At 46.8% G+C, this 14,327-nt stretch overlaps 1 protein-coding gene and 1 pseudogene across 5 annotated transcripts in view; both read right to left on the bottom strand.

Annotated features, from left to right (window-relative positions):
- Positions 1-879, bottom strand: part of LOC109439696 (uncharacterized) — an 8,214-nt gene extending 7,335 nt beyond the window's left edge. For all 5 annotated transcript variants that reach the window (XM_019719968.2, XM_019719970.2, XM_019719969.2 and 2 more), the window contains exon 1: positions 609-879. In XM_019719968.2, coding sequence (XP_019575527.2) covers positions 609-641 — 33 coding nt within the window. In that variant the 5' untranslated portion in view covers positions 642-879. The remainder of the gene's footprint in view (positions 1-608) is intronic.
- Positions 781-14,327, bottom strand: LOC141567661 (vomeronasal type-1 receptor 1-like; annotated as a pseudogene).

Raw genomic sequence — 14,327 nt, 5'->3', positions numbered from 1 at the left:
CCGTGGGAAGAGTCAGATCTTAGAGGGATGTTACCATGGTGGGGTTCCAGGGACTCTGGCCTTCCCTGTGCCACTGGGAGGCACCAGAGCCAGGTAGCCCTGGCGAACTGTCTACCCTCTGTGCTGCCTCTCACCATTTCTGTCCTTGGAAAAGGACTAAACCTCCCTCTGCTTCAATGTCCTCCTCACCCCTACAGTCTATTCTTCTACTGAACAAACTTTGGGGGATTTTTCGAACCCTATTATATTAAACGTTATCTCTTTTCCTCAAAATTCTCTACCGCTCCCAGTGACCTAAGAAGGACGGTATTAACTCCTCAGTCTGCTACTGCTGTACGACTCTACCCAAACTTTGTTTCCTGCAGAAGCAAGAAGGACACCAGGTTCCCAAATCCTACCGGCTCAGTCATCTCTTCATGTCTTTACACAGCCGGCCCCTCTGCCTGTAATCCTCTCCCACACCCCGTCACATCGGATGTCACCCACGAGCGCCTCACCGTCCTGGACGCCCAAGCCTGGGCTGCAGGACGTGAGCAGGCATCCCGCTCCCGGGGCTTTAGGGTTAGGGTGGGGTGAGGGCGGTGAGAGCCCGGGGAACGCGCACTCACTTGAGCCGGGCCCCTCAGCGCGGCCGCCGCCATCGAAGGCCCTGGGCCGAGTGAAGTGGTGACAGCCGAGCGACCGGCGGGGACCGGGACACCGACTTCCCGAGGCCGGCCTTCCAGGAGGCGATGTCCCCGACCCTAAACCCGTCTCTGTGCAATAGAACAAAGCCTCCTCTCACGCCCTGTCCGTCACCTCGGCCCCGACCTGGATAGCGGGAACCAGAGCTTCCAACACGGTGAACAGACCTGAAAGTCGTTAAAATGACCACCACGAACAGGCAGGAAGTCCCGCCCCAATACGGTTTGCCCTTATGGAAATACCCCCTGCTTGGGCTTTCATTGGATTGACTCTGCTGCCGCTCAACGCGTAGCTTTCTGGGTAATGTAGTTTCCACAGCTGCCCAGATCTGGACAATGCACCACAGAATCTCCTAGAGAATGGTCAAGAGACCGCTGGGAAATAACTTCACTACCCTTGTAGGATGGGAAAGGGGCTTCACTCTTTCATAAATGGCCAGCAGGCCGATTTTTGGGGAGTCTTAAGTGCTACTGATCACTGAAGTGTTAAGACATTTCAGACTCAATGAAGCCGATTCAATTTGACACCCACTGGTAGCTGGAAGGGAATAAACGTTATCTTATTGCTGTTCAAATGCACGCTGTGAAGCGTTAACGTCATTTTTGTGAGCTTCAGTAGGTTCCATCTGGGACCAAAAAATACACCATTCAGGGCCATGGTGGAGAAAATAGAGGAGGGATATTGGGCAGCCCTGAAGCATGGGCAAGGTGGGATCAGAGCCTCTGGTCCCCACAGAAAAAGTCTCTTCCGTCTGTATGTTCAGTGATTGTGCCCAGCGCAGTGAGAAACACTGTGCTATCCGTAAAACTTAAAATTGTTTTATCTACAAAACATAAAACTGTTTTATATATGCATATACGTTTCCCTAATATACACATAAAGTTTTTAAGGTGGAAAACATTAAATTAACTATTGTTTATTAAGGAGTATTACTCTATATACATTTATAAAATAGAGAGTAAAAAGTCTGATAAGTCTTCCTCCTGGAGAAAAACCATGTTGGCAGTACAGTATCTTTTGTCAACTGATCGTCATTGGCACCAATTCAACACCAACAGAAATCCCCAGTTTGGGGTGCAGTGAAGAAGGAAACTTTATTCTGTGCAAACAGCTCAAACACATTAGGTTTTATTCAGATGATAAAACAAACTATGGGGATTATGATAGTGTACTAGTTCTATATGTATTCATAATGGAAACTTTTGGTCCATGCAAAGCAGGAAGGTCCAAGGAAGTCATCACCAGGAATATGACACAACAGGGATGGGAGAAATGGCTTTATAAAGTGGAAATAATGAGGGTAAAACTTCTAAAACAGGATTGTGTTTTTTTATTTCTCAGAAGCATCGAGAAGCCAGTGAATCTGTAGCAGTGAGTCAGGAGTGGACTGACACTGTGGTTTTCTGCCAGATGGGAAACGTTGAGGGCAGCTCAATGGGAACATTCTAGGGAACATTAACACAGAGTACTAACCATTGCACACTCCACCATTGATTTCAAAAGCAGCATACATCTTGTATAATGCTCCCTCATGTACCCTGTCTGTCTGTCAAAATTTGTTTTAGTTCATTATTGATTTAGCTCTTCATATACCATCCTTTTCCATTGCCATGGTTTAATCATGTTTCCCACCATCTGGTGTATGCAAGTTATCTTTGTAATAACACAAATAAAAGAGGAAGAAAAAGTTTAAAAGGGAAGACCCATGCCTAGATAAAATTATTACAAAATTTGAAAAAACTTTAAAGGTAATGATAATGTTATACAAACTCATGAAAAAATGGATTACCAATGAAAAATAATGAAATCGAGTTCAAACTTTTCAACAGTATAAGGAGGTGCAAAACTAGAAAGTAGTCAGAATTTTAAATAATTGAAGAAACGATGACCTTTAAACCAAGATCTTTGTTATGTAGCCAGAATGTTATTTTAGAAGGGAAGATTAGTACATGCATTCAAAACTAAAAATCATAAGAATTTTTACCATGTCGGGCGGGAGACCCTGCTCGCTGCGCCATTTGTCGTGCGCGGAGGCCTTCTCGCCACGCCATCTTTTAGGCGGGGCGGCCTGCGGGGTCTCTGCTCCCGCTCCCCACACAAGAACGCAGGATATGGTGAGGCCGAAAAGGAACACCCACGGAGCCATAGGTAGGGGAGTCATACCACTATGGTCTCACTGGAGGCTGGGCCCACCGGACGCGTGACCTGCCGTCCACTTTTCCGCCAACCGACCGACCGACGACTCTCCTCCACTCTCTCGACTCTGTTCCTCTCTCTCGGCTCTCCTCTTCCGCTCTCCTCAGCTCTCCTCTTCCGCTCTCTTCGGCTCTCCTCTTCAGCTCTCTTCGGCTCTGCTCGGCTCTGCTCGGCTCTGCTCGGCTCCTCGGCAATCCTCGGCTCTCCTCGGCAGTCCTCCTAGTCGCAGCAGTTATACCAGCGGCCAATTGGCTAACCGGCCACAGCCGACAGCCAATCAGCCACAGCCGACGGCCATTCACCACCCGAGCCAGTACCCCTTTACGTGAGGCCGAGAGCCTGTAAACTACTCTCTGGGGCTCTGTCCCCACACTCCACCCCTACAGGGTCTCGCCTCATAATCTACACAACAAGCGTCTTCCACGAGGGTCCCTGTGCCGTATTAGCCTACTGACACCTACGGACGAAAAGAAACGGTAGTCTTAGGAACCAACAATGGCAAATCCCTTCCATCTGGGAGGATACATGCTAGCTTTTTGTCCTGGGAAAGGAGGGTCGCTGCCACTGGCACCTTTCCCGGTTTGTGGTACCAGACCTTTATGGCAATACTTGGGGTCCCTTGTATAGTTTCAACATTTAACAGAACAGGGGACACCATAATAGGCCATAGTGAGAACACATAGTTTCCTCGCAAAATCATCCCGTTATCGGGACCTCTGTACACTACAGTCACTTGGGGTGGCCACTCAGCCACCACCCCTGGCGTCACTTGCAAACCATGAGTCAAACCGGCCCCCCATGGGGCTATCAGACCCAACCACCGACAGTGGGGGCTTTTGACCTGCCAGGGCCAAGTCCATTGCTGCCGTTCCCCTGCTTTCAAGCACGTGGGTGCTGGCAGCAAAATGTTCCCATTTCTGCCATATCCTGGCTTTAACAGAGTCTCCCTGGTGGTAACTTGTAATTGAATGGGAGCGGCCATTCGATGTAGCAGAGCTTCTACTGGTGCGGGCCCTCCCTTCCGTGGTCTCTCATTCAGGACTCTCAAGACATCCCATAGACGAGCGGCCCAGTCACGCATCGTGGGAGGGTGTTTTGACACCCGGAGGCCTTGCTTCAAAAGGCCATTATAGCGTTCAATCATGCCAGCTGCTTGTGGATTGTACGGGGTGTGAAACAACCATTGCACATCCATCCTGGCAGCCCAGCGCTGCACTTCTTGCCCTGTAAAATGGGTACCCCTGTCACTTTCAATGACTTGGGGGCGCCCATAGAGGGCGCACAGCCATGTAAGGGCGACCACTGTATGCCGCTGATCCGCAGACGGACAGGGCCAAGCAAACATCAACCCCGTAGCAGTGTCCACTGCTGTAAATGCATATATCGCATTGCGGGCCTTAGGCAGGGGTCCAATGTAATCCACTTGCCAGCGAGTGAGGGGCACTCTCCCTCGCGTAATCTGCTGTGTCTCCCAGGGGAGCCTCCGCCTTTGGGGGCTGTCCTGGGCACAGACGGCACAGTCATAGCAGGCATCTGCTATCTCCTGCCATTTCAAAGGCAGGCCCCAGCATCTGCTCACCTGCCACATGGTTCGGCTTCCAGCGTGCTGCAATTTCCTATGCAGCCAATGGGCCACATCAGTGGCAGGAGCCCACTCTAACCATCGTACCCGTGCTAGGGTGTCTGCTTCATCATTACCTGGGGACACTAAGGGGGAGTGACCTGTGACATGCATTAAGGTCACCTCCTTTCTTTGCCCTAGGTCCCAGAGGTCCTGCCACATGGCTTGACCCCACAGTGGACGGTGTCCCACCAACCAGTTTTGCTGTTTCCATGGTAGGCAGCCACAGTGTTAGGCCCCGGAACACCACCCAGCTGTCAGTGCAAATAACTAGGGGCCCAGGCTCGTGGCTGATTATCATCCACACAGCCCGTAATTCAGCCCACTGGCTATTCTGGCCCGTCCCAGTATCAAACCAAATGGTGTCTGTTTTGGGCTGCACACCAATAGCCGTCCAAACAGCTGCAGCCCCTCGGCTAGGACCATCGGTAAACCAGGCATCCTCAGGTACTGGGGACTGTCCTTCTTTGTAGGGCGAGGGCTCCAAGTCCTCCCCTCTAGGCAGAGTACTTGGCTCAGCCTGGGCTATAAGCTCCACAGGCCCCAGGACCTGTTGTAGCTCTGTGCTCAAAGGGCTTGAACTAAGGGTGCTACGTTGCTCCAAGTAGGCACCCCACTTGGCGAGGGTGGTGGTCTGTGCCACACCCGTTTTGGGTCCCTGGGTCCACGTATGGACCCACCCCTGGACAGGATAGGTTGTTCGAACCAACAGGCGTGCCGTTCCTGTGATGGCTTCTGTGGCCACTAGGGCTGCATACACAGCAGCCAACTGTTTCTCTATTAGAGAGTAGCGGACCTCCGCTCCTTTCCGTAATTGGGACCAAAATCCCACTGGCAACCGGAGACGCTCCTGCCATTGTCAGAGGCCCCATCCGTACCCCTCTTGGTTTACGTGAACATCAAGTTCAAATGGGCGGCCGGGGTCCACTACTTGCAGAGCCTGTGCCTGTTGCACTGCCCGGTTCGTGGCAACGAAGGCTTGCTCTATAGCCTCAGTCCAATCCCATGAGGCCCCCTTTTTTATCATATTGTACAAGGGCCTTGACATTTGTGCTAAATGGAGTTCAAACGCCCGCCAATATCCTAGCAGACCCAAATACGTCTGCAGTTGAGAGACCTTGGTCGGCCGGGGAAAGGCTTGTATCTTATCAATGATTGCCTCAGGTATAACCTTTGTCTTACCCGACCACACGACACCCAAAAACTTGACGGATAAGCCAGGGCCTTGGACCTTTTTCGCGTTCACCACCCAGCCACGTGACTTCAGGTGGCAGAGAAGAGAGGGAGCTGCTTGCTCTAAGTCAGAAAGAGAATCTGAGGTTAACAGAATGTCATCAACATAATGAAACAAGGCCACAGAGAATGGGTGATCCCACTGTGCCAAATCCTGGGCCACAAGCCCGTGGCAGATAGTGGGGCTGTGCAAGTATCCTTGCGGAAGGACTTGAAAAGTCCACTGACGCCCATCCCACGTAAAAGCAAACTGCTCTTGACACTCGGGTGCAATGTCAATGGAGAAAAAAGCATTGGCCAAGTCCACTACATAGTGATATGTCCCCAGGCGGACAGTCAGATGATCCATTATATCATGAATTGAAGGCACTGCAGTGTGCAAGGGTGGCGTCACCTTATTTAACTCCCTATAGTCCACAGTCATTCGCCAGGTCCCATCTGGCTTCTTGACAGGCCATACTGGGGAGTTAAAGGGACTGTGCGTTGGCCTCACAATATGTGCCTTTTCCAATTCCAATATTGTACGACCAATCTCCTCCTGTCCTCCTGGCAGGCGGTACTGTCACACTGTAACCACGCGCCAGGGCTGTGGCAACACTTGAGGAGGGTGGTGAGCATGCCCGCGTGTCACCGCTTTCACCGCCCGGATCCGGAGACGGAACTCTCCTACCGACGTCTGTAAGCTGAGGCCATGTAGCACGTCCACCCCTAGAATATATTCCGGAACGGGGGAGACATAAACCTTGTAGCTATGAGGAGGAAGCCTTCCTATACCCAGTGGTAAGGAAACGGCTTTCACAGTCACAGTTTTTCCCCCGTAGCCATCAATGCAGACTGCTGGTCCAGGGAACAGTTCTGGGTTCCCATAAACAAGACTGCAGTCGGCGCCAGTGTAAACTAGAGCCAAAACCCTCTGTACATTCGAAGGGGACCAATGTATGGACAGTTCCACGTGGGGCCTCCGGTCCCTGCTCATCCCCTCTGACCGGATACCTTGGCCCCACCCCTAATCAAGCTGCAAGGGGTCAGCCTCAAGCGGCTGCATGAAGTCCTGGAGGGACACAGGTTGCGCTTTCCCAGACTCCTCCTTTATGCTTCTCCGGAATTGTTGTTCCGGACACAACTGTTTCCAAAGTTCAAGCAGGAGTGCATTGGGTTGTTGGTCTATTTTCTTCCTATCTACCCCTGCTGCCAGGAGATCACGCCACATCTGCGTGCGTGTTACTCTCTGAGGCCCGTGACCTTGCCCCTTTACCTTTGGTTTGGGCTTCCAGGTCTCAACTGTGCGGACCTCCTGTCTTAACTTCCTTCGCCTCCGGCTTTCAACATCTCCTAGGGTGGCCATGACAGTTGTAACTTCATGGATCCGCCGCCCTACATACGGTGTAAGAATAGCAACCAAGGATCCAAAAGCACTCGCAGGTGCAGTATCCAAAACCAGATCTCTCATGCTGGCAGTAAAAAGCTCGTCATCTGGGCCCTGCATGTTGAGGTTAAAAATAGCATGTCTCATACCCATTTCACGGATTATTTGCGTAAGTTCTGTATATGACTGCCATTGACTCACATTGTCTGGCAGCTCGCCAGCCTGTTCCCATATGGTGCGTACCGCAGCAGTGAGCCACGCCATTAGAGAATGGTTGCCCTGGTTGTTGGCCAATCTATGGCAGTTTTGTAACCTTTGTCGCAGGGACGGATGCACTGTCACGAAGGCTAGCTTTTCCATCTCTCCTGGGGAGCAGAGAACGCTGTCTGCTCCCTCATCCCATAAACGTAATAGCCAAGCCGAGACTGGCTCTCCAGGGTGCTGTCTGTACTGCCTCCCTAGCTCCTGCAACTCAGTGGGAGTGTATGGGGTGTAGGTTGTGAACTCAGTCACAGCTGGATTGCCGGCAGCAATGCCCCCAGGGCCCAAACGTTGCTCACGTTTTACCCTTTGCTTTAAGATTGGCCGGGCTTGGGGGTTGGGAGCTACATTGCCTCCACTTGCTTCCTCCGCCTCTGCCTCAGAGTCTCCACCTTGGGGCCCCTGTTCTAACAGGCGGACCCGGGCTTCCAGCGCTTCCAACCGAGACACCTGATTCGGCACCCGGGCCATTTCATTAAGCCCATTTTCCGTGTTGAGACTCAAGGCCTTGAGGAACATCCAGCCCACGCGGCCGGCTGTAGCCTTCTCCTCCTCTGGCAACCGCTCAGCCAGAGCCTGCAGGGCCCTCTCCACACTGGCTGGAGAGCCGTCCATGTCCTCCCTCCCCTCGTTGGGGGTCCAACTCCTGAGAACAGTGGCCACCGAACACCATATACTGTGTGGGGGCCATACATCCTCCTGCCCAGAGTCAGATGCCATTCCTACCTGGGCAGAATCTTGCTCACCGTGCCAGGTGTCTGAGTGGGTGGAGGCCTCGGTGTAAGATGTCCACCACCCTCGGAGCTTAAGGCTGCAGCAGATCACCAAAATGAAGGCAATGCCGTCCATGGCCAAGAGGGAGGTGTGCCATCTGGAGGCTCGAGTCTCCCAGGCACATCGTGCCTCCCACTCCCGGCTTAGCTCCTCGCGGGCCTCCCGAAGCTGAACTTTTGTACGCATAAACTGCTCGACCATCCTTCGGTGAGTTTCGGCCGGTACCATACCCTGCTCGCTGCGCCATTTGTCGTGCGGGAGACCCTGCTCACTGCGCCATTTGTCGTGCGGGCGACCCTGCTCGCTGCGCCATTTGTCGTGCGCGGAGGCCTTCTCGCCACGCCATCTTTCAGGCGGGGCGGCCTGCGGGGTCTCTGCTCCCGCTCCCCACACAAGAACGCAGGATATGGTGAGGCCGAAAAGGAACACCCACGGAGCCATAGGTAGGGGAGTCATACCACTATGATCTCACTGGAGGCTGGGCCCACCGGACACGTGACCTGCCGTCCGCTTTTCCGCCAACCGACCGACCGACGACTCTCCTCCACTCTCTCGACTCTGTTCCTCTCTCTCGGCTCTCCTCTTCCGCTCTCCTCAGCTCTCCTCTTCCGCTCTCTTCGGCTCTCCTCTTCAGCTCTCTTCGGCTCTGCTCGGCTCTGCTCGGCTCGGCTCCTCGGCAATCCTCGGCTCTCCTCGGCAGTCCTCCGTAGTCGCAGCAGTTATACCAGCAGCCAATTGGCTAACCGGCCACAGCCCACGGCCAATCAGCCACAGCCGACGGCCATTCACCACCCGAGCCAGTACCCCTTTACGTGAGGCCGAGAGCCTGTAAACTACTCTCTGGGGCTCTGTCCCCACATACCGCATTCACAACAAGCATCAGAAACTCTAACAAAGCATTACGTAAGAAGAGGAAATCAAGCAGAACACTTTATATGTCACCTAACTTGAGTTTTACTTCCTGAGTTTAATCAAGATTTTCTCACTTTAAACAGATCATTTGCTGATAGTGTCAGAGTTTCTAAGTGTATCTTGATCTGCTGTATTCCTGATAAATCTCTTTAGAATATTTGGGGGAAAAAACTAAAAGTGATTCTAAGAGTTTAAAAACCTAACACAGTACAGCACCATGCACAATACAACCCATTCTTTTGGATTTGACTCTAAAGAACAGTGACTAAATAGAAAACCCCCAATTCCATGTATAAGACAACATAGAGCTCTGTGAAGTTTTCAGAATGAAACAATAACGGCCTACATAGTCCTACATGTTTTCCATTAAAATCTGAATTTACTCAGGTTAAGTATGACTAATTGGTAGGTATTGGGTTAAAAAAAAACGACCAAATGACTACAATTTGGAATTATCTGTTCATGACTTTTGTTGGTTAATTGTGAGGTTTTAAAATCAGTTAGATATGAAACATACACATATAAAACAATTTCCTGGTTTAAAATCTTGGACCAATCAAGTTAATAGAATGAAGAGAAACTTCTCAAAATACAGCATAAACATGGGCACAAAATGTTCATAAATTTTGTGAGCTCTGATAAATTGGGATAGATTCAGTATTTCACAATTGTAGTTCCCAGACCAGGAGACTCAGCATCCCTTGGAAATTGTTAGCAATACAAATTTAGGCATTCTAACTCTAACTTAATCAGAAACTCTGGACTCTAACTTAATCAGAAACTCTGGAGATGGGGCCCAGAAATCAGGATTTAACAGACTTTACAGTGATTCTATGGCATACTCCATTTTGAAAGTGACTGGGATAGACAAGCCAACATTAATGTAAGAGTTCTGGACTAGGAAAATTGTTTAAGCTCATAGTTTTGGTGCAGTAAATTAAAGACTGTTCACTTCCAGAAAATGAAATGCAATTAAAGGCATTATATAAATAAGCAATGAAAATTGCATAAAAAACCTGATTTATAATGAAAATTAGATTGGTATATTAAAAATCTTTTAGAAAACATAAGAAGACTAAATGAAAGTAGATAATATCAAATTGTTGAAAAGAAACTACTTTTTTCTATGGTGAATAATAGAAAATGGAAAATACAACTTGAGTTATTTCAAAATATTTGCATTTATTAGCAATGACTGAGCAAAAACATTTATATTTGAATGTTGAACAGAATTTGAACCTCCAAAATGAAAATTATTTATCTTTTCAGACCAATTAATACCATTAAAAAACCTAAAGTTAAATGTAAAAATGTAAATTTTTAATCAAATACATAATATTTTTAAAAATTGAGATATAATTGACATATAACATTGTGTAAGTTTAAGGAGCAAAATGTGTTGATTTGACATACTTATATATTACCATATGATGACCACCACAGCATTAGCTAACACCTCCATCATATCACATAGTTATCATTTATTTTTGTGGTGAGAATATTTAAGATCTTGCCTCTTAGCAACTTTGAAATATATAATACAGTACTGTTGACTATAATCACCATGCTGTACATTACACCCTCAGAACTCATTCATCTTCTAACTGCAAGTTTTTACCTTTCATCAACATCTCCCCAATTCCCCCATCGCCCAGTCCCTGGTAACCACCACGTTACTCTCTGTTTCTATGAGTTCAGCTTTTTCAGATTGCATATGTAAGTGATATCATGTAGAATTTGTCTTTCTCTGACGACTTACTTTGCTTAGCATAATGCCCTCCAGGTTCATCCATGTTGTTGCAAGTGGCAGGACTTCCATCTTCCTCATGGTTGAGTAATATTTTATTGTGTATATACACTGTACCTTCTTTACCCATTTTTCCATTGAACATTTACTAAATAATTTAGAGAGCTTCTGATGTTGCTCATCATAATAGACCTGTCACTATTCTTAGGACAAAAGTTAGAATTCTTGACTGGTCCTATAATATATTTTAGAACCGGTTATTACATATATTTATTGCTCCCCCTGCAGCCATATGTCTCCAAATTCTCTACATTCCAAAAATGATGGATTTCTTCAGACCACTGAAAACTGTGTGTGAATTCACATGCAGTGGTCTTTCCAGGTGATTTTTTTTCTCTACTTGAAACTGCTGGGCTCAAATATGTCTTAAAAACTCATAACTTATTCAGGCAGCCACATGAAAAACAAGTACATAGTGAGCCAACACTTTTCCCCAAATTTGATGTGTCTTTTTATTATATTTATTCAAAACTTACTCAGAAATCCCCATTAAGTAATGAAGCATAATTAGATTAAGTAAGTTCAATACAACTGTGTAAAATTTTTCATTTTCTGGTTACACTATTAACTCTAGAAAGGCAGAATCATTCTATTTACCATTATATCACAGAGTCTAGCAGAGTATTTTGTACCTGATTAATCATCTAATAAAAATAATTAAAAACAAATTAATAAATGATCCAGCTGCAGAAATCAGAGTTACACCTATTGAACCAGATTGGGGGGAAAATTCCTGATGCAGGAATAAAAAAAGAGTAGACACATGGGTGTCACTGCTGATAAGCACGAAGGCGTTGAATGCCAGGAAACATGAAGACATTAACTCAGAGATTAACACCAGCCATTGGTTTGGATTCATAATTAGAGCAACACAGTCAAAATGGAAGAGAGACAGTAAAAGTAGACAAATACACCTATCAGGATCAGGATGGTGCATGTGGCTCTGTCCTCATGGGAACACCTGGGGGAGAGTCTACTGCTATAAATGTGATGTACTCTCTGCTTGTGCCTGTGCAGAACAAGGACCATGTACCCACTAGTTCATATCATGAAGTCCAAACACATAACATCAATGAAGGAAAACAGGGCTGCATGAAATAAGCTGATAGATCTGTCTGGCATGACAGAAGAACAATACCCATAATTGTTTTTCATACTTAAATTATTGAAGTTTCTTGGACCAATCAGTTTCACAGGAATATAGACATTTACCAAGAGTTGAAGGATCCAGAAAGGGAAATTATAGAAGCCAATGCATTTGGGGGATCTATTTCTGAACTCCATCTACCAAGAGGTTCTGGGGCAAAACATAATGGCCTGGAAGCCACTCAGAAGTCAAGTAATGCTGAGAGAAACCCCTCTGACCACTGTGTAAATAGAAGACAAGTTCACATCCCACATCATCCAGGAAATATTTCAATCCAAAAGTTGCCATTGTCTGTGGGATCCCTTTGGATAAAAGAACCAAGTTGTTGGCTAAGACCAGTTGGTTGACAATCTAATCTTGGGGTCTTAATCTGTGCACTGAGCAAAGAGAAGTTATAAAGACAAAGGAGGGAGGAGTTTCCCAGGATCCCAGCTCCAGGCTGAGGAAGACAATCCCCATTGTCAAGTCGGCATGCCCATCACTTTCATATCTAGAAGGTATTGATGTTAATATGAGGTGGAAAGAAATGATAGAAAGATAAAAAAACATAGACGTGCTACCTTCTCAGCTGTGTCTACTTGCTCAGTTAACACACATTTCCCCTCTTTCGGTAACACATTTTCTTTCTTAAATGGATTTGAAGAGTAAGTGCATATGGATGCAGTGCTTATTAATTAAAATTTTATTGGACGGATGGATGGCTCAGTTGGTTAGATCATGAGCTTTGGGCAATGGGGCTGCCAGTTTGATTCCCACATGGGCCAGTGAGCCCTCCGCAACTAGAATGAAGTCAATGAGTTGCCGCTCAGCTCCCAGGTGGCCAGGTGGCTCAGTTGGTTGGAACATGAGCTCTCAACCACAAGATTGTAGGTTCCACTCCTTGACTCCAGCAAGGGTTGGTGGGCTGCGCCCCTGCAACTAACAACAGGAACTGGACATGGACCTGAGCTGCGCCCTCCACAACTAAGATTGAAAGGACAACAACTTGACTTGGAAAAGACCCGGAAGTACACACTGTTCCTCAATAAAGCCCTGTTCCCCTTTCCCAATAAAATCTTAAAAAAAAGAATCTTATGATGGAATCAATCTAAATGTCCATATAAAGGGAGCTGTTTGAATAAACAATGCATCGAGGCTCTAAGGACTACTTAATAGATAATGACAAGAAAAAATATACATGTAATAGATTGGAAAGGAAGAAAAACCGTTTTTCCTCCTTTTCTTAGAGTATTTCTAATAAAGTATCATCAGTGTGAGTCCTTCAATAAACATCCTGTTCAATTTTGTAACCATCCCTTCCCCAATGTTTTACAACACCTAAGTCCTGTTCTCTCTTTTCCATAGAACCCATCAGTTCCTAATAATGCAGTGTGTAACTTAATAACTTGGACGTATCACTTATGGTCTGTTTTCCTCAACCAGAATAAAAGTTCCATGAGGGAAAAATTATTTTAATGTTTTGCGTTTAATGTTTTGTGTTACCCACATAAGCTATAAAATTAATCTTTCTTGAAACACTGAAAAATATGTCACTGCAATATTCCTGTCTATTTGAACCACTCTAGGTACTCCTTTTGACAATTCATTTACTGTCCTCCCTTCAGTTTGTGTTCCCTCAGAGACTCAGGAATGAAAAAAGAATCATATTTTGAAGAGAAACCACCAAGGTGATTAAAAACCCAGCAGAGTTCATGCTTGATGTCTTTCACATAGATCTCAGTGTCCTCTACTGCACCTCTATTGGGATTATTGTTGATTTAAATTTGTGGTCTCCCCCATCTGTCTCTGTCACTTCCTTGGATATTTTTGCTATTCACTAGTATAGCTTTCGGTAATTTGCACAATTAACAAATGTTTTTGACAGGTACGCTCCACTCCCCTTGTACATATCGTCACTGCAATTATGGGTGAAATGATAATCACTTCCCAACAAGCAAATGAGATCATGGAAACCCAAACCTTCATCTCAGGATTGAGCTGCCCCTTTCTACACCTGCACAGGTGATGCCTGGGTACACACTGCCCCAAGAGCAAATGCCAACCAGGTAAGTAGCTCTGCAGTTGAGGTAAGTATCAGGTTCTGAGATGGACTTCATTAGAAAATTCACTGATACATATGGAAAAGAATTCTGTTTCTTGGGATCGGAACATAAAACTACGACACACATACAGACACACACATGTGTACATATTCAGGACAGATTTTTGTCTTAGGAAAGATTTTATCTTATTTTCTCTCCTTCCTGTTACAGCCGTCTCTGAAGTCATCTCTCCTGTGTCCCTGATTAGACACAGGGATTCTCACATTTGCATTGTCCAGGCTCAT

Source organism: Rhinolophus sinicus, linkage group LG11 (assembly GCF_036562045.2).
Source record: "Rhinolophus sinicus isolate RSC01 linkage group LG11, ASM3656204v1, whole genome shotgun sequence".
NCBI lineage: Eukaryota > Metazoa > Chordata > Mammalia > Chiroptera > Rhinolophidae > Rhinolophus > Rhinolophus sinicus.
Note: the sequence above shows the minus strand (reverse complement) of the source record. Positions and strands in the feature narration are given on the sequence as shown.